This window comes from Vulpes lagopus, chromosome 1 (genome assembly GCF_018345385.1).
Source record: "Vulpes lagopus strain Blue_001 chromosome 1, ASM1834538v1, whole genome shotgun sequence".
NCBI classification, from domain to species: Eukaryota; Metazoa; Chordata; class Mammalia; order Carnivora; family Canidae; genus Vulpes; species Vulpes lagopus.
In genome coordinates, this window is record NC_054824.1 from 180634354 (window position 1) to 180656430 (window position 22077).

Below are 22077 nucleotides of genomic sequence, written 5' to 3' on the forward strand. Positions count from 1 at the left end.
ACTCACTATGTGAAAAGGGTAGTTTACAGGATAACTTGGTAATAAGCAAGACGATCAAATCATATCTGGGTATTTTAAAACAGAAAAAAAAAAAAGGAATGTCTTTAGAGAATTACACACAGAAAGAGCAAACATAAACATCCAGAAAAGGGGAAAATTGGAACTAAAAGTTGAGTAAATTCCCAAGGAGAAAAATCTGCCCAAATTCCACAATATTCAAAAATATTGAAGCTTGTAGAGAATTAATTGATGGGCAGAATATTGCTCATTTATGATGCCAATTTTAACATAATAAGTAAAAAGCGTAAAGGGAAAATTTAACCAAGAACAATTTAACCAAGAAGAACAAGGTTTAAATGTCCATATTTTACTCCCAATTACATAAAGATATTAAAGTACCCACTAACTTTTACCTGAATGAGTCCGAAAATGCATTTCTAGACTTGATTTGCCTTTAAAAATTTTCTTACAAACATCACATTGATGAAAGGTTGCTTTGTATCTAAGAAACATAAAAAAGGTTGTTTTCAATATAAATTTAACATCATGAAAAAAGGTTATAAGATTATTTACTAAAGTTACTTATAGTTCTCACAGTAATAAAGTACAGAATTCCAAAGGAATGTGGAAATACTTTTAAAGTACCAACTTTATCTCTGATTCTTCCTCCACCAGTTACATTCAACAAACAAATCTATAAAAAGAGGTCCTTAGACTTCTAACTTTAAACAACTTAGTTTTAAAATTCAAATAAATCATTGACCTTCTGTATTATTATTACTTGCTATTAAAAACATCAAAGGAAAAATTATAGGGACAGAAACAGATCAATGATGGGTTGAAGAAAGAAAAAAGGAGTTGAACAAAAAGGTCTGGTAGAAATTTAGGGGTGATGGAACTACACTGTATTTCGACTGTGGTAATGATTACACGACTGCATGCAACTGTCAAAACTTGTGGAACAATACACTACAAAGAATGAATTTTTATGGACATACAGTATACCTTAATTAAATTCAAAAAATAGATGTTGGGGCCAAATGAAGAGAAACTGCAGCAGTCTCAAAATGTGCCTTCATCAAAAAAGTAACACTGCTCTAACTGGTTCACTTAATAACACAAATAATATTACAAACTTAAATTTTATACCTAAATTTTAAAAGAACGAGATACCAGTCCTTTATTTTTATTACAGATGAATAGACATAAAAAGCTGTAAATTACTCAAAGCTGCCTTATCAGGCAGTGAAATGTAGTACCTAAGAATTTGTGTTTGTGAATTAAAAATCCTAGATCCCAATTTCATTATGAGGAGTAAGATATTTGTAAAATGATTAGCATTTAAGTTGTGGTTATTAGGAAAGCCCATCATCTCACCTTGAAACTAATTCATATCTGATGAGTATATGGGAAAATAATTAACTCAAATATATGCAGCTATAATATTCTGTAAGACACTTTGCTCTTAACATATCTACTGAGTCTTACTGGAATGGTTAGCAGATTTTTACCAATATTCAATAGCAATAGTATGCCTAAGGTTTCAAATGGCATTCATACTTTTCAATTCATTCAACTCAACATTTATAAAGTGGCTACAAAAACTCTATGCAAGGTCCTGTCTTCCAGAAACTTACTTCTACTTGATAAAACAGACATTTAAAAATATAATCTAGATTTAGTGACTTGGGAGTGTCACTGATAAACCTAGCAAAAGATTTGTAACCAGTATGCTTGGTTTGTCTTGTTCCATTCATAGCCATAGTAAATTCAAAGAGAGATACAGAGTCACCATGGGCAGGCACAGAAAGATGCAGGGGTACTCAACTAGGGGCAATTTTGACTTCCATGGGGCAGTTAGCAATGCCTAAAGACATTTTTGGCTTTCACAACCCGGGGTAGGTGCTACTGCCATCTGGTGGACAGAAGCCAGGAATACTGATAAACATCCTACACTTTACGGGACACCTTTCCAACTAAGAATTATTTGGCCCAAAATGTCTTAGTGGTGTAGCTAAGAAATCTGGGTCTACACTATGAATGGAGTGAAGTTTTGAACACAGATATGCTCAATTAATTGCCCAGTGAACATAGGATAAAGATAAAATCTACAAAGATCTAGATGGATCAGCTCTCCCTTCTCACAGGGATGCTAGAGTATAGATCTTCAGGATAGGAATGATAAACAGTTCCAAATGAAGCTGAGATGCCCAATGTGTAAAGGACTTAAAGATGTCAATTGCAGGTGGCAAAAAGGAACTTATACTGACAGCGATTTAAGAGGTACAGTAAAATCAGAAGTCATACACAACAGCTTGTTACAGTGAATGGCAAGTGGAGAAGTGGATACTGAAATAGAGTCACCATTTAAAAATGTTCAAAAGGGAAGAAGAAACATTAGAAAATAATGGGTAGGCGGAAAGGGTGCTAACCTTCATCATTCCACATTCTTTCCCTGGATAACCTACTTTTATGTGTTCACATATAAATCTTTATCCATAGGTCAGACTTCACTCCTGAGAGTTAGACTTAGATTTACCTATCACATTTCCTGTTTGAGTTTCTATTAAGCATCTCAATATACACCAAACAACTCATCCTCTTCCTCCGTAAACTTAGTCCATCTTCTGTATTCTCTATCTCAGTGGCTGGTTTATCAACCACCCACCTGAAAAGAGGAATTCCTTTAAAATATGAATTATCCATAGATAACTATTCCCATTCTCTCAAAAGACTTAAGTATTTTTCAAATAAGTATCTTCTGCTATTTATTACTAATGCTGCTCCCTAGTTAGGCCCTCATCATCTTTTTCCTAAATTCTAACAGCCTTCCAACTGGTTGATTTACTTGCCTCAGTTTATCCACCACAAATCCAGCCTCCATACATCCGTAAGAGTGACCTACCGCAAAAGAAATCCAACTGTGTCACTCTCTTGTTTAAAAACTTCAATGGCTTTTTATCACATAGGACTAAGTACTTGTTCCATAAAATGATATACAAGGCTTCATATTCTAGATCCACCATTAGCCAACCCTTGTAGAAAGTGGAACCTACAGGTTCTGGTTCCATAATTATTCAGTACAATAGATAGGCCCATAGGCTCTGGTGGCAGTGAGGGAATCCCAAAGTTCTTTCATAAGGTTTACAAGATCAAAGTTATTTTCAAAATAATACCATAACATTATTTGCCTTTTTCATTGCATTGACATTTACACTAATGACATATACAGGGCATGGTAGGTAAAAGTGCTGGCACCTCAACTCCAAACAAGGTAGTGATACTAAAATGTACCAATGGTCATTGTACTCTTCACCACCATGTATTAACAGAAAGAAAAAAAAAATGATAAAGGAGTTAAATTACTAATTTTACTAAATTCCAACCTTTCAGAATGTGGCCTTTTTAATGTTTGCTGTGATGAAGTGGAACTACACAAGAAGCACTTCTATTGCATACCAAAGTACCACAGTTATCTCAAAGAAAAGCACTCATGAGTCTGATTTGTGAGCCGAAGTTGCCATTTTCTCCATGAAATACCATTTTACTTGAAAGAATGAAAGACAAGTCACAACTAGAGACTTGAGTATTTGGCAGATATTTTCACAAAAATTAAAGGAAGTAAACCTGTTACTTTAAGGGAAAAAAATGACAATATTTCCAACAACGATGAAGTTTGAGCTTTCAACCTAGTATAAAAATTTTGGAGAATATGCTGGGGCACCTGATTGGCTCAGTCGGTAAAGCATCTGCCTTTGGCTCAGGTCATGATCTCCAGGTCCTGGGATCGAGCCCTGCATTAAGCTTCCTGTTCAGCAAGGAGTTTGCTTCTCTCTCTCTCCCCACTGCCCCTCCCCACTGCTCATTCTTTCTGTCTCTTTCTAATTAAATAAAATCTTTAAAAAACTTTTTTTTGGAAAACTTGCATCTGCCCCTTTTGATCTTGACAGTTTTCCAATACTCCTTTCTGAGAGACTAGAGGCAATATTAACAAATGTGATTTGTTGATCCTGTACTATGAAATGTGCTAGCATTTAGAAAATTGGCATAACTTAGTGAACCCATATTTTCCAAATGACAATACATCATTTTATAATATGTGTAGGTAAAAAAAATCCATTCAAGTACAAGACCAATATACAACAGAGTATGAAAACTTCATTAATCTTGTTTCAGATTGCACCTTTCAACTACCTTTAAGAAACTAGCACTTAAACTGTTTTGGTGTAGTAGCAAAGACTAATATCCACAATTACCTAACACTGCTATCATAATACTCCTCCTTTTACCAACTATGTATACAGAGAGGCTAGATTTTCTTCATTTACTTCAAACAAAATAACACATGGCAGCAGATATGATAATCCAACTGTCTATTAAGCCATTAGAGATTTACAAAAATGTAAAACATGCCACTCTTAATATTTTTTAATCTGTTTTGTAAAGTAGCTCTTTTTCAAATTGCTTTTTACGTGAGCATGAGTATATTACTATTTTTAAGTGAATTAATACATATTTTTTTCTCAATTGAATTTCTATTACAATTTATATAATTTATTTAAACAATAATATAGTTTTATATTATAATTTATATAACAAGAGTTCCTGAGATAGTGAATGATTTTCAAGGTATAAAGTGGTTGAGAAAAGTTACAGAATCTCAGGAGCAAGTGAGTCTGCAGTTCAGTCTATTTTCCAGCCATTCCTACAATATGTTTAAATTCTCATTTCCTTTTTTTTTTTTTTTTTAAAGATTTTAAGTATTTATTTATTTGAGAGATAGTGCACATGATCAAGGGGAAGAACAGAGGGAGAGGGACAAGCTGACGCAGGGCTGGATCTCACAATTCCGAGATCATGATCTGAGCCAAAATCAAGAGCTGGATGCTTAACTGACAGAACCATCCTGGTGCTCCCTTATTTCTTTTTCTATACAGGATCATGTTTATCTTTCTATCCTAGCACTTAGCAGGATTCCTATTACCTCATGAATAGAAGAATTCAATGACTACAATGAATACATTGATTCAATAAGTGAATCACTGAACAAAATCAGTGAAACAATAAACCAGCATATGAGAATACAAAAACTGGATACAAATCAACACTTCCTACTCTTCTTCAAAGAGGTCTATCATTTACCACATTTAAAGATACTATGTATATTTTGTTGATCATGCTCAGTGCTATTAACCTACCTTTCTTGGTACCTTAGCCTTTGTTCCAAACACCTTGTGCAAGAAATGGATTCTCTGAACATTTTACACTCAACAACTAATCTCAGTTAAACCCAAATATCTGAATTTCATTAAAAAGTTGGTGTTAAAAAGAAAACAAAAAACAGACTCTCAGGAGAATAAACTGATAGTTACCCGAGAGAGGTGGCAGGGGGATGGGTGAAATAGGTGAAGAGATTTAAGAGTACATTTTTCGTGATGATCAATGAATATATACAGAATTGCTGAATTGCTATATTGTACATCTGAAACTAATATAACACTGTATGTTAAGTATACTGGAATTAAAAAAAAAAAGTTGGTGTTCAGGACAGCACATGCCTCCTTCACATAAAATACCATTTTTAAATGATCAGTGTGATAAAAAGAAATCTAAGTTCTGATGAGAAATATGTCCCAAAACTTGCTCTTATTAAGTATAATATATAGGCAGCACATTTATATTTTTAGATAAGAGCCACAGCAACCAAAGATAAATGAAATGCCCAAAGAATGCCAAGATTTTATATTAGCGATTAACTTTACTGTCTACCACCTCCTAGCCTTGAGTCACTGAAAACAAAACAAAAATGTTTCATTCAATTCTGTTAGGTCAGCAGAGAAGCTATAGAATTCCTCTAACCTATAGTTATCCAATATAGTAATTATGAGAAACTGCTTTTTCACTTACTTTTGCCACACTTTTTCTCCCAGGTGTACACTTTTGTAATGAACAGTGAGATGATCCCTACGACCAAAACATTTTCCACATTCTTCACACTGATGGGCCTTCTCACCTTAAAGACCCAAATATTTTGATTATAATATGATATGCACTTCAGTTTGTCCCTCCAGAAATATATTATCAAATATTAAGATAACATGGTAGGAAATATACCAGAAAAGTAACCCTTTATTCTGAGCTATTTGTTTTATATTCCCTACTCAAATACCTTTCTTCAATAAATCTATGCTTATTTCATGGATGTGAGCCCTTTTCCCCACTTGGAAAAACAACAAATATGTTTTTTGCTATAGACTTAAAATCTTAACCTTTCAATGTAACAGAGAAGATAAATGAAATTACTCCAAAACTTACTAATTTTTTTAGGAATATATTAAGTCTAGATGTCAAATACTTCAAGTGAAAATACACTGAATCAAGAATAGGCTGTTTTACTGTTGATAAAAAAGTCCCGAAAATTTTCAGATCTTTGTACTTTATTTTTAAAATATTTTTCATCTGTGGGGATTTCATACATCTATTTGTAATGAGCCAAAATAAAATATGAAGTAAAATTATAGATTAGTCCCATTTCTCATCTCCATTCTTATATTCAGTTACAAAGGCTTGGCCTTTAAAAACCACTGTTTCAACTTAATCCAGTATGCAATTAAAGCATGTCATCTCCAGAATTAGGAATTTAGAATTCTTCTCCTAAAAATGAAAATGCATAATTTCAGTGAAAAAGTCATCAGACTGTTAGTATCTCTTAAAAGTGTTGATAAGAACTGCAACCTCATTGTGATCATTTAAGGAAATAATTACAGCCATTGCATACTTTATATTTAGATTATGTTTATAATAATAATAATCACCTGTTCTACTGTGCTCATAGAGATGGCTCTTTCCCATTATTGTGCTCATATAGTTGGCTCTCTTAGCACTTCCTGAACATCAATCTGAGAGGAAAATATGAAAGAAAGCCCCAGAATATAAAAATTATAAATACAGTATAAAGATCCGAAATTGATCAGGATTATTAACATACTCTTTTCCAAAGATGGGGTTTCAAAAATTCACTATTACATAAACTATAATACCCAATTATAATCATTTCTCTTCAAACATCTGTTTTGCTAATTTCTTTAAAATCCAATAAAAATGAGAAATGTTATCTTGGCATTTCCCTTTAGAGGAACACCAATACCAATTATTGCACACATTCACATTATATTCAAAAATGCAAATTTTGAGAATTTGATTAAAACAAACTTCAAAATATAGTCTGTAGTCATATAAGGAAACCAAATGATTAAAACTACAGTGAACAAAAACATGTCATAAAATTATGTTCCTTTCAGATATTTTAAAAAAGGTTTTCAGAATCAGCATTATCAATGAAGTGACTGTGACCAGCATTTGCCAAATTATTTAAATTATAGCCAACATAAACACGATGCAGTATGTGGTTGCAAGTGTCTTTTTAAAAGATCTTATAAACATCATTACAAAGTACACCTTCCTTTACCTGAATGTATTTTTTTGTGCTTTGTAAGGTGGTCATGACGAATAAATGTTTTCCCACATTCGTCACATTCGTATCTTTTATCATCATGATGTACTCGTAAGTGAAGTCTATAAAGAAAAAACAATTGAAGACCATAAAAACTGGTGACACCAAGGAAAAATCTTGATTAACTCTAAATAAGGGAAACTGGGCTGTTTACTTATCCATTCACCCTCATACGTTATTTGCTCTATTTCTTGGACTTTCATCTTTCCCGACTCTTTCATTACCAGGCTACAAGGTTCCTACTCACTTTTTCAAAAGACATCTCAACATTTGCACATACACTACGTCTACATGACATTCCTTCCTGACTTAGATCCTAAGTCTACTTCACTAAACATACTAAATGTATAAAGTTTTTGTATATCTGACTGGTGGAGTTTCAGAGATAGCAAAAGTAGGAATAAGTCAGAAGGAATTAGAATCAGACAAATAAGGTAAGTGACTTAAATCTGTGATACAGCAAATAATTAAAAATTAACCCTTTCCTGGACAACTGATACCATTTATAAATTGATAAGTAAAAATTTAGTAAATTTTATAAGTAATCAACTTTCTGACACATTTTTGCTCCTTTTCTTCATACTAACCAAAGTGTAGTTCATTTTATAGTCACCCAAGGACAGGTTATACATGTTTAAATTATTAAAATTCATTTAACTTGGAATTAATTTTAGCACCATAATCCTCTATCAAATATATCCCAGTGAAATGAATGGTTTTCCCATTCAAGTTGCCAAAACAGATATTGATTTCATAACTAAAACCAATAAACTGACTGAATTACATCTAAAGAGGACACATTCTATTTAAAAAGAGGTGAAAGAGGAAAATAAAAAATGAAAGTGTAAACATTTAAGCCTTAAGATTAAAAACCCTAAGAGCATTAATAAACATGTAAAATGTACATATATCTCACATTATTTATTCAGGAAAAAGCCAACTTTTCACAAATTGCACATGTGGTCAGGGATTCAGCTTTAAAAACAGTTACACAGGGGCAGCCCTGGTGGCTCAGCGGTTTAGCGCCGCCTGCAGCCCAGGGTGTGATCCTGGAGACCCGGGATCGAGTCCCATGTCAGGCTCCCTGCGTGGAGCCTGCTTCTCCCTCTGCCTGTGTCTCTGCCTCTTTCTCTCTCTCTCTGTTTCTCATGAATACATAAATAAAATCTTAAGAAAAATAAATAAATAAATAAATAAAAAGTGACACAGGTTACAACTAATACACAGAAGACTTTCCTAAACTGAGAGTCCTAGAGTTTTCAATTTTGCCATATTTCATTCCAAAATATTCTTTGATAATTAAGAGTAATGAAATACACTAAGGTTATTAGAACATCAGAGTTTTATGAGTTTTGATTCAAAGAAAAGTAATGAAATAAATTTATATGATAGTGACTTAATAAAGCATTTAGCAAACTTGATGATGAAATATTTAATATTTTATACTACAGAATAAAGACAATATTAAAAGTTGTAATGTAGGGGGAAATGTCAAAGTTTTTTTGCATAATTTTAAGTGCTAAGAAATGTTTTAATTCAACAAATAACTAATGCAACAATAAAACAGAATTAAAATAGAGACATAATTAAAAAAAGACATATATCTTACCTAATATAGGGGAAAAATGTCTTGACTTACCTGTATGAACTTCCATGACGGAAACTTTGCCCACAAATACTACAAAGATGAGGTTTTTCTCCACTATGGATTCTTAAATGTTCTTTCAAAGTAGTCCTGTGTTAAAAAATATATACTTATCTGAAGACTTCTTAATGTCAATACGTATATTAAACATAGATTTCCAGGGGTGCCTGGGTGGCTCAGTTGGTTAACCGTCTGATTCTTGATTTTGGCTCAGGTCATGATCTCAGGCTGATCATGAGATCAACCCCTGCATAGGGATCCACACTGGCTGTGCAGCCTGCTTAAGATATTCTCTCTCCCTCTTCCTCTGCCCCCTGTCCCCCTGTTGGTGTTCTCCCTCTCTCTCAAACACAATTTTCAGAACGCTTACTAGAAAGGTATAGCTAACAGATACTATGACCAGTTTCCTTTTTTCCTACAGTATTTTTGCTTTTTCTTGGATTAGTCTCACAAGCATATAATCACATCTGTTTTGTCTCTTCTTTAAGACACATACACACACAAATTAACTTTGGCTTCCTTTGCCATTAGTTTGCTCAAAGATTTAACTATACAGCTTAAGCAGTTATCAAGAAGTACAATGATAAATGATAAATTGTTACTACTGCATTAAGTAAAACTGATGTGAATTTTAGTAGAGAATTTAATAATGTATAAGCAATCCAGTTTATCAGTACTATTTCTTTCAAATACATGCTCAGGATCTGTGAAAAGAATGTTTTATGGCAAAGAAAGCTTTACAGGTTAACTTGTAACTTCTAGATGCCAATGTGAAAAAAGGAAACCATATAAAGAATACAATCACTCTCATTCTTAAATCTTCCAGCCCTACTGACCCAGGATGGGCTTGTTAAAATAAAAAACAAAGAGATCAGTCTTGAAAGTTCCCTGAGCAGACAAAATGAGTTTAGTCCCACAAACAAAGCCTAATATAGCTTATTTTGCAAGGATAACTTGCCCTGGGTCATTTGTTTATACCTCTGAAAATCACAGCCAAAACTTAAAGCTCCTTTCTAAGGTTGATACGAGGTAACTATTAACCAATTCTTTATCACTTAAGAAATTCTAATGTCACAACCAACCGCTGTGAAGAATAAACAGTCACTGCTTTCTCATTGTATAAAAACTGCATATAAAAATATACCTGAGTCTCATTCTATGTTTTGGTTTGAGTGGTCCTGATTTGCAAACCTTTTTTTTTTTATGTAGGCACAATAAACTTTCACTAGTTACCCAGTTACCACTTTGGTGATTCATTGGTTTTACTTCTGTTATTTCTGAACTTTTGGTAGGCTACTGTATAACCACTGCTGCTCCAAATATATAGCTAGCATTTCCTTTGGTTCTAACACTCAAGAGATTTCCTACATGTCAAGTGCTGAATAAGGAGAGACAAAGTTATTCTGGAAGGAAAAAAAGTAAAGGGAAAGGTGTCTGACCTTTTCGGACTTTTGACTGTTTCTAATACTTTCTTTTTATTTTAATCCTGATCTTCTGAGTGGTAAGGCTGAACCTGAGATGAAGGTAGATCCATGCCAGTAGATGGTGCTCCTCCACAAGGCCCACCAACACTTGACATGTGTGGCTGCAGGTGTATTTAACTTTGTGGAAATTATCCCTAAAGTTATTCCTACACCCCCATCTATTAAGTAATTAAAAAGTAAAAAGATGGAGAGATTGTTTTAGTTTTTGGTTCACTTTTTATTTTTATAGAAAGACCTTTAAGAAAAAAAGAATTTATAATGTATAAAATAAACTGTATCAATCTATAAGTTTTCATGTAAATATAGCATACTGATTTTCCTATTTTACCATTACATTAATTTGTTATTTTAAGAAAGTGGCATTTCTAATGTTTTAAAATTATGGAACCTTTATATTATATACTGAAGGATATAAAATTTGTACATTTTGTTCTAAGGATAGAATTACTACACTTAAATGCAGAATAAGACTTAGAACATTACTATATCTCAGGATGCCTCTACATGTTCCTTCTTGATCTCTCAGAGATAACCATTTATGTTAGCCATTCCCTTTCTTCTTTTACTACCTAGTAGTATGTATCACTAAGTAATATATTGTATATTTTTGAAAAACTGAGTAGCAAGCACAAATCTAACAATATTGCCTTTATTAACTCAAGAAGCCACAAGACAGCATGAACAGGGTGTCTGTATAAAAGTCTGGCTGTAGCTTGCCTGAGAACTGGCAAGAGCCCTTTCTAACATGTCAGTGTTAGAGTCATGAATAAACACTGGAAAACAGAGGGTTCATCACAATCAGAACATCTGACAACCTAGAGTGGATCAAGTATTGGAAGTCTGACAGAAATCCAGTCAAAGTGAATAGGCTGCTATACAGATTTTGCTTCTAAACTTACTATGGGCTACCTGTAATTCTCATGGATAGGTCATAAAATAATATTTCTGTGAAATGAAACAAATATCCTCAGTTAAATCAAGTAGCAAGGCATAAATATAATAGTAGGAACCTCACTAACAAGTATACAGGTATTATACAGTGGCAGAGAATAGGTAAGAATTTGAATCAGGGAGAAGAAAATGGGGAGCTGTTATTCAATGGGTATAAAGTTTCAGTTATGCAAGATGGGTAAATTCTAGAGGTCTGCTGTACAACACTGTGCCTTAATTCAATGATAATTCTGTATTAATAACTTAATACTGTATTGTAATTTAATAACAATACTGTATTGTACTCTTAAATATTTGTTAAGACGGTAGATCTCATGTTAAGTGCTGTTATGACAATAAAATTTAAAACAAAATTTGGGGGTCAGACCTACTCTAGCATTCTGTCCCCTAGCTAAAAGAGGAAACATGCCAGCAGGGATCTTAGCAATGACAACCCTCAATCTGTCATGCAGCATTACTACTACCACTGTGCACTGATTACCCATTGTATACACATTTTGCACAACTGACAGCTTGGAAACTTCATTTACCATCCTCCTATGAATTCCCTTTGCCTCTGTCAAGTATCACAATTTCTATTTCCTGTAGCTCCTTTAGATGCTTTATGAGAAAGAGTACATCAAAGGCTAACTTTTTGATAATCATGAAAAATGTCTTAATGTATCTTCAGGCTTGGTTGTTAATTTGACTAAGAACAGAATTCTAGGCTGGAAATAATTTTCTTTCAGAAATCTCCAAAGTACTACTGTATCATTTTATATCTAGTGTTGCTATTCAGAGAGCTAAGTAATTCTAATTCATAATTCAATGTATGTAACTTTTTTTCCTTGAACAATTAGAAGCATACAGAAGCTTCTCTTTGTGCCAGTGTTCTGAAATATCACAGTGATGTATCTTGGGGTAGGCTTATTTTCATCTAATGTCCTAAGCATTTGATGGTTAATTTCAGTCTGGCAACTCATGTCCTTCAGTTCTGGGAAATTATCTTGAATTACTCAGTGATGATTTTTTTCCCTTGCTATTTTCGTTGTTCGCTTTTCCTTTCTGGGCCTTTTGACTGGTTCTCTAATGTTCTAATCCTTGTCTCACACTTCTGTATCATTTGCTCTACTTTTTGGGAGGTTCCCTCAACTTTGTTCTTCAATCCTTCCATTAGAGTCTGTACTTTATCCATTACACTTGGAATTTCTGGGAGCTCTGATTTGTTATGTCAGTGACTCTTACATAGCATCTTTTTCTTGTCTAATGGATTATAGATCTCCAACTGAGGATACTCATAATTGTTGTTTACTTCCTTTTTTTTTTTTTGCAAGTTTTCTTCTTTCTGCATAATCTGTTTCCTTCAAGATTTTATTTTTTTTCCTTCATGATTGTGTTGGCATCTAGCTCCCATGTTAAATGCTTTCCTTCTGTGTTTTAATTCTTCTATCTGCCTATGATTCATGTGATAGACTAAAACGTGGATGGCACGGTCAAAGAGCATGAGGGCTTGGATGACTAGGCTTCACAATAGGTGACCTGAGTGTACTATTTGTTAGAGAATATATTTGTCCTTTGCTTGGCTCAGATTTTTAGGGAACTGTTCTCTAATCTACTGCGTGAGGGGTAAAATCGAAAATCCAAGATGTCAGCAGGAACAAGGCCTGGGGCTCACTGCTTTAAACATTCAGAATGAATTCACCATCTAACAACATGGTATACTCCACCAGGTATCTGCTAAGTTGGGATAGAGGTAAGAGCCCAGCAGCAATCACCTGTGCGGGTGGCAGAAGAAAATCCAAATAATCTAACTTCTAAAGTTTTTTTTTTTTTTTTTTTTTTACTCCAGTGCTCCCTGTTCTGTCTTCCTTCGCCCTAGTTCCAAAGGTATCGGATACTGCCCACTCCTATACCTTTCGTGGATTCTATGGTGTAAACTATGTTCTTGAGTTGTCCACTGCCACTTGGGATTTGTCTTTCTTAGATCTAAGTCAGTTTCCACTGATCTACCTGCTTTCTAGCTTCCAAATCTGTGTTGCTCTTGTCACATTTCTGTTCTCCCTATCTTTGTAGCTTACTGTCTTTTAAATCAGCTCTAATCAATCAATAACCTTTAATGTAGTTTTAGTGGGGTTTCAGAAAGAGACAAAGTGGTATTATGTTAAAGTTACCAAATAACCTGCAAATCCTAACTTCATATCATCTTCTATAACATTTTATGTAATTTCTTCTTCTGTCCTTAAATTTCAAATTAAAGTATAATTTAAGTATCTTATATCTGGCATTATCCAAATCGTTATACACTATATTTGTTAATTATTTCTATATAACAGTACCGAGATTATTCTGGGAGTATAGATGATTCCTCACCTTTCTCGTACTGATTTTCCACAGATAAAGCAAGTCCATTTTCTCTTCCCACCATGGGTACATTCTATATGGCGTTTCAAATTTCCAGTGTCATTAAACTGGCGGCCACATATATCACATGGAAAAGGACCTAAAAAGGAAAGAAGAGTGTATTTTAAAAGTTTATAAAGAATAGATATGAAGTTAAATTTGATAGGTATTTATGAATGTATACCTACCACTGTAAGTGCATGTATTATAAACAATGTCCTTATTCATTTATAGTTTTCTCTTCTTGATTGTTTATTCCTAAGGCAAGTTAACAATCATCTCTATATGCCCAGAGCTGAGTTTAGGGTGTGCCATCTAATATAATAAATGATGAATAACCTAATGAGTTAATAAATTGAAATGGCCAAGTCCTTGTTTGAAATCAGACTGGAACAAAGTAAAAAAAAAAAACCAGTCATATACCAGAAAGGAAGTTACTGAGAAACTTTGGAAGAATAAAGGAATCCGCAGAGTTCATAATCTGGAAATTTACTCTTGTTCCTCAAAACCACAAATTTTTAATGATGAAAATACTGTAGACTCTACTGTGAACTCTAATGAGAAATTAATCATAATAGAACAATGGAAAGAAAAGGCATTTGGACACTGGAATTCATAAGCATATCTATAAGAAAAATTGTTCAGTAGCTGCAATAGTTTTGGGGGAGTTTCAACATGTTTTTGAGAGATGACCTCAAAATGTATTAAGCTTCTTTAACATATTCTCATTTAAAATCCCCAATATTTCATCTTCTGTGAGATCTGAGCCTTTTATTCATTTATTAACTCTTCAACAAGTATTTATTGATTCTTAATTCATTACTAGCATAAGTAGTGTTAGGGAAAATCCCTCCATCTCCTCTTACAACTCTCCACCAAAAAAAAAAAAAAAAAAAGCCTTCAAGAAGCTGGAAAAAAGAGATTCAGCATTTGCACAGTTAAAGATAAAAAGATAAAGCAAATAAAAGCACCAAGATGAGTATGTTAAGGCAAGTGTACATTAGGCCAAGAGTAAAATAACTGTATGTATTCCTGAATGCTCCAGCTGGGTGAAGAAAGAACGGAGCATTCTCTTTCACGTTCGGTTACTTACCAGTTCTTCAGAAGAAATACCTACATTCTTTCCCCTATATTGGATACCCAGTTTTGCATGCAGTTGAACCTCCTTGAACTTGAAGCTAGGCTGGGAAGTTACTAAAGGAGTTTTTCATGCCAACTCTCTAAATAGGATAAAATTAGAAGATTTGACTTTAAAGCCAATTACAATTTTTATACTTATACATAGAGATATATTAAAAATTCTTCTACTCTGACTGTTCAGACTGTATTCCTTAGAAATCTCTCTCCTTTTGATTTACAGAATATATAATCCTAATGTACGTAGTGCAAGTATGGCTTTGAATGACCTAAAGCAGTAATACACAGATGTGTGGTATGTGGACCAACTGCACCAGCATCACCTGGGATCTTGCAGAAATGCAAATTCTTGGGCGATACCTCAGACCCGAATGTATATACATCCATCACATAACATACAGTGATACAGGTAAATAGAAGCATAGAGGTGGTATGTGTGTATATACATATGAAATGTATATATTACGTATTATATGTACATACATAAAACATATACACACATAGTTCTAGTTCAACCACCCTTTAGGAATGCTTTCTTTAACAATTCTAACTGCTATCTGTTCAAGGATCTGCTTGTATAATTTTACTGACAGGAAAAATAACTATTGTGTGCAAGCTAAGTTACTTCAATTTGTTAAGTTCCAATACTTAAAAAAATTTCTAAATTAAAACTAAACCTATGCCTTAGGATGTCTACTTAGGTCGACTTAGAATACCTATGTATTTACTAAATTATGTATTTATTTAGCAAATCAAGAACAGAAAAGGAAGTGGAAGCAAATATGTTAACCATAAAATTATATTTTGCTATGATGTTTCTATAACATGAGACAAAAACAGATTGTCTATGGTTTTCATCTTAAAAAGGAAGAAGCCTACCAATTTCACAAGAGAAACTCTTTTTCCTGGAACTAACGTATAAAAAGAAATTTCTCACATGCAACATGCAACCATGAATATGTCTCCAACTACGTTCTGCTAAGTATAAAAATTGCTTCATACGATGGCTTCTTAGGAATCCTAAGATGAGATACTCTGATAGAACGACCTACTAAAGGCAATTCATAAAATACTAAAGCTAAAAAAATAGTCTTCCAGCATACATTGTCTTATATACCAGAATTGTAAAGATTAAGGGTTCCTTATTACACAGTTGTGCTATCTACCTTTCCCCGACAACATATTTCAAGGTTCTTTCACATAATTTTAAGACCCTGTGTCACCGTAATTACCCACCTCTTGAGAACGTACTTGTCAATATCCATCTTGATTGTTGGTATCCAGAAATGAATGCAATGTTCCAGATGAATTTAAAATCAGTGAGATAATTATCTCCCTGATTCTGAACAATAGATTTTTATTAATATAGTTTGAAACTACAGTGGTTTTAGTCAGTCATATGACATTATTCGTTCAGATTGTGCTTTAAAAAGCTTTTGCTTTTAAGCCCATCTATAAATAGAGGAGTTTGGATTCTATACCATTTACAGTTCCTCAATCCCCAACGACTAAAAGTCAGATAATTCCCATGTTTATGATTTGGTATTTACTCTTAATTTTGTTTTAACTTTTCTATAGCACAAAGATTTTTTTTTTACATTTTTATTTTCTGCTCTATTAACTAGCTCTGCCAGCTTTATGTCATCTACAAATTTCATAGGCATGAAGTATACATTTTTATGTAAGTTGAATAGGGAAAAGGCTGCCTTCTGTTTGAAAGGCAGCTATGCTCACCACTATATCACCAATGCTGCAGAACAAATGGTCTCTACTTTGGATGACAGTAATTCTTTATCTGTATTAACTGTCTTAAATGTACCTAATTGAACTACCATCTAGCATACAAGTTTCCACCTCGGCCAGAAGCACTAGAGAGAGGATTTGTCAAATATAATACTGAATTCCACATATACTAGGTTCATTTCATTCCCTGAAAAATGAGTTTTTCCAAAACAAAAATGCCTTATTCAAGCACTCACAGACCTATCCAACAATGAATGAACTATGATTGAATGCAGTTTATGATCACAGACACATCTGCCACCAAAACAGAAAATAAACACATTTACTCATCTGCAAGAACAGCAGCACATTCCGTATTTCTCCCAATTTATCTGACTTCCTTCTCCTAAGTGGTTCAACAGCAGCAGGCTCCTCCAGCATGGTGTGTTACTCAATAATTCCTATTACTGGGGTGCTTGCGTGGCTCAGTGAGTCTTGCGTCTGACTCTTGATTTTGGCTCAGGCCATAATCACGGGGTTGTGAGATCGAGCCCCATGTAGGGCTCTGTGCTTAGTGCAGAGTCTGCCTAAGATTCTTTCCTTCTCCCTCTGCCCCTCCCCTACTAAAATAAATAAATAAAATCTTAAAAATATATATATAAAAAAATAATTGCTATGACTGCTCTTAGAAAAAGTAATTTGCTTACCCAGATGGAACTTTTCTTGATGCTTTAACCGTGCAAATCGTGATTTGAAATGTTCTTCACAATAGGTACACTTAAAAGGCTTATCTTGAGAATGTAGAATCATATGTTCCTCCAAGTGTGGTCTTCGAGTAAAAGACTTCTTACAAATCTAATAGAAAATGTACACAAAATGTAAAGGAACTTGAATTAAAAGTTTAAATACCAAGCTCATGATGAGAAACAAACACATAAATTCAAGTAGTTGGAGAAATTTTTCCCAACAGAAAAGTTACCAAAAGTATAATCAAATTCTAATTGTGCAGGGAAAAAAATGCCGTGAAGAAATTATAGTATGGAATTATTTTAAATTTGTACTAAAGGTAGCTGAATTTCAACTCCTTACGTTTCTAATAGGATAATTTCTAGGATTACACAGTACTCTTAATATCTTCATTCTAGTCATGATTTCTAAAATCTGTTAAGTGTATATTTTTATTTTTTATTACTTTTTAAAGATTTTTATTTATTTATTCATGAGAGACATAGAAAGAGAGGCAGAGACATAGGCAGAGGGAGAAGCAGGATCCCTGTGGGGAGCTTGATGCAAGACTCGATCCCAGGATCATGACCTGAGCCAAAGGCAGATGCTCAACTACTGAGCCACCTAGGTGTCCCAAATTTATATTTTAAATCACATGTCATGAATAAAAGGTTTTATTATTGTTGCCATATATTTAATTGGGAATCAGAATAAGAAACCACAGAAAATAGTTTTAGAGTTTATCTCTTGAAATGGCCAAAAGGAAGAGCTTTTTAAAAAAGTCTGGCAGACATGAGATTTAAAAAGGGGGAGGTCAATGTAGGTTCAATACTGTGACAGATATACCACTTTGAGGGGATGCTGATAATGGGGGAAAATATACATTTTTAGAGGCAGAGGGTATATCACTATACTTTCCTCAGAAATTATGCTATAAAACTTGAATTGCTCTAAAAAAACTAAAGTTTTAATTTTCTTTTATTCAAGGGGGGGGAAGGGGCTGCTGTGACAACAACGACAACAACAAGGACAAGAACAATATAACATGTACTATATATTAGGCACAATGCTAAATAATTAATGGTTTATTTTACTTAATTCTCACAATAATCCTGTGAAGTATGTATCATTTTTATTATTTTATAGTTGATGATGAAACTTAGTAAGGAGAAGAAAGCAACTTATGTAGATCCAAACAGTAATTAACTTCAATTCCTGGAACCTGAAATTAAAGAAATGGTGGTAATTTTGCTGTATATATAAATTGAAGCCCAAAAATAAGGAAGACAAATGATAGTTTATGACTTCTTCAAACAATATTTACCTGAATAATGAAAAAGTATTTTAGGGGTTGTGGCAGAAGAGGGATCTAAAAATTCTTTGCTACTGCTGGAAAAACAGAAACTAATTCCCATCCCCTTAAATCTGACCTAGCTGTAGTAACCTGTTTAAACAAAAGAATGTGTTGAGAACGATGCTGTCTGATTTCTGAAGCTAGCCCATAAAAAGTCTGATTGTTTTGGGGTTCCTGGGTGGCTCAGTTGGTTAAGTATCTGACTCCTGATTTCGGCTTGGGCTGTCATCTCTGAGTCATGGGACCGAGCCCCAGCTCGGGCTCTGCACTTGGTGGGGAGTCTTCTTGAGATTCTCTCCCTCTCCCTGAGCATGCATGCGCGCAGAAGCATTCTCACTCTAAAAATAAATAAACCAGGGATCCCTGGGTGGCTCAGTGGTTTAGCGCCTGCCTTTGGCCCAGGGCGTGATCCTGGAGTCCCGGGATCGAGTCCCGCATCGGGCTCCCGGCATGGAGCCTGCTTCTCCCTCCTCCTGTGTCTCTGCCTCTCTCTCTCTCTCTCTATCATAAATAAATAAATCTTAAAAAAAAATAAATAAATAAAATAAAATAAAATAAAATAAGATAAAATAAAATAAAAATAAATAAACCTTTTAAATAAAAATGCTGATAGTTTAACCTGGGCTTCTTGGAGCTTAGCTACCATGCTAGAAAGATTAAGTAGCCTCATGAAGAGACTACTTCTGGAGAAGAATCAAGGTCCCTAGCCAACTGTCCTTGCTGAGCAGCTTGTCAGCCAACAAGTTCCACCCGTGTGTGTAAGCCATTTCAAAGTGGCTCCAAACCAGACAAGACCAGACCAGACCACCTATATCAGCTGAAAAGAACTGAGTGCTTCAGTTGACACCAGGTGGAATGGAATTACCTAGCAAAGCTATGCTCCAAATTTAGATTACTGACCCACAAAATGGTGGGATATAATAAAACGGTTGTTAAAAGCCACTAAGTTTTGAGACAAATAACCAGATGTAGGGGGAAAATTCTAACATTTTAACTCCTACTTACATAGCAATGTCAGTTTATATACACAACTATAAGCACATGCTATGGTGGTTGCATTAAAAATAAAAAATAAGATTTCCATCAGGTCTACCATCTAAAAACTAACCCTTATGGGGTTTAATTTGAAAATATTAGGATAACTTTGTACAAAAGAAAGATTCTAAAAGTGAGATAAGCTAGGTTTGTATTACTTTAAAATCTAATTACTTTCCCCAGAGGTAACATTACATTGATTTTGGTTTTCTAATTAAAATTAAAAAATTTTACATCTAATTACAAATTAAAAGCTCTTACATCACATTTCCAACTTTCACTCTTGGTCTTCTTAATGGAGATAAATTCTTGTGCATTTTCAGGATGAAATCTATAAGGAAAAAAAGACTATTAGGAAAAGATTATATTAGCTAAGTTCATATTCCATATAATCTGTCGACAGTGATTATAAGAATCAGGCACTGATTTCTTTCATAAAGAGAAATGAACATGTAAATTACCTTAAGAATATATGTACTGTTAACATTTAAAAAATGTATATGCCCAAATTTATGCAGAAATAGTCAAAGAAAAGTCTGATATTTTAAATACATTCAGGAACCTAGCTATTCACAGATAATCTTCAAGATAATTTGCTTGATTTATGTTTTTTTTGGTCCAAATTTCAGTAAATTTCCTTTCTTAAAATTAAATATTCAATACTGTACTAAACATGCTTTCTCTCACAAATTTTTATACACCAAAGACAAAGTTGAGCACAAAGAATAAGTTTCCTAAGTTCTAAAACCAAGTATTTTGAAAATACACCTGTCAAAACCCAAAATAAAAAACAGGAGGACTAAAATACCATCTTAAACTTCTCTAGTTCTTGTTTCAACATCAAAAAGATTCATCTCAATAGCATTAATAAAAAACAAACATTTGCTGCTCTTACTAAATTTGTAATCAAATATATTTGTAATCAGAAATGTTTGCAAAATATTAAGCAAAATAAGAATTGGAGACAAGCATCCCATAGTTGTTTTTAGCTTATTCCATATTTAAATTAGAAGGCACAATAAAGTATATTATGGAAGCAAGATAATACTTGCCTCTTAACATGCTTGGCTAAAGTCTTCTTGCTTGCATGAAGTTTATTACAGTAAGGGCACTTGTGCTCCTTCTTATGAAATTCTGTTTCATTACTGTGCTTCTTTCTGTGAACAGTTAGGTTAGACTTTGTCGAATAGCGCTGGTGACAAATATCACACTCAAAGGGCTTCTCACCTGTGTGAACACGTGTGTGGCTCTCATATTTCCCTATAAAAAGAGATAAGTTAAAATTACATTCAGTATATTAGTACACAGTGACTGAAATTTGACAGTGAAATAAAATCTCATGATTAATAACATTTAATACACACACCCACACACAAAATTCGAAAAGTTTACCAAAATATAGATCTCTGATAAACCTTAAGACTTATTACTTTGATTGTACTGCTTTCCTTGAAAACTAGGGTCACTGAAAAACAATTATTCATGTTTAGGTATTTAAAAATTAAGACTTGAGTAAATTTGCTTAAAATTCTGTTGGCAAAGTCACTGAAATTAAATAAAACTGTAATATATATATTTTTTTAATTTAAAATTGACCTTCAGCAAAATTCTACTTGTCACTTAAGATATACTATTTTTATACTTCACTTTTAGTATGTATATGCATGAATTGAAAAAAATTTTCAGATTTGACAGTCCTTTTAAAAATATCTTAAAAAGGCAAAATAAGGACTGTGTGGGTGGCTCAGTTAAGTGTGTGCCTTCGGCTCAGGTCATGATCCTGGGGTCCTGGGATAGAGCCCCACATCAGGCTCCCAGCTCAGTAGGAAGCCTGCTTCTCACTCTTCCTCTGCCGTTCCCCTTGCCTGTGCTTGCTCTTTCTCTGTCAAATAATTTTTTTTTCAAAAGGAGAAATAATATGCTTATGTGTCTTAGAATTCTTGACAGTTTTATCTATCTTTCCACAGAAGGTAGTCTGGAAAGGGTACCACAAATCTAGTATATTCAACAAAACCTATACTTTACTACAGTATATTCATGTAAGATCTCTCCAACTTATAAGACATTAGAAAACAAATCACCTGTACTTGATGCATGCTTAACATTAAACTGCTAAAGCCAACATATGTGG

The 22077-nt window shown here is 33.7% G+C and overlaps 1 protein-coding gene across 1 annotated transcript in view; it reads right to left on the bottom strand.

Annotated features, from left to right (window-relative positions):
- ZBTB41 (zinc finger and BTB domain containing 41) overlaps nt 1-22077 on the bottom strand; it is a 45675-nt gene that overhangs the window by 14169 nt on the left and 9429 nt on the right. Inside the window, exons 3-10 of the mRNA XM_041760263.1 lie at nt 20999-21206; nt 20208-20277; nt 17539-17686; nt 13943-14072; nt 9153-9248; nt 7469-7575; nt 5908-6013; nt 414-502 (exon numbers count right to left, since the gene is read on the bottom strand). Coding sequence (XP_041616197.1) covers nt 414-502; nt 5908-6013; nt 7469-7575; nt 9153-9248; nt 13943-14072; nt 17539-17686; nt 20208-20277; nt 20999-21206 — 954 coding nt within the window. The remainder of the gene's footprint in view (nt 1-413; nt 503-5907; nt 6014-7468; nt 7576-9152; nt 9249-13942; nt 14073-17538; nt 17687-20207; nt 20278-20998; nt 21207-22077) is intronic.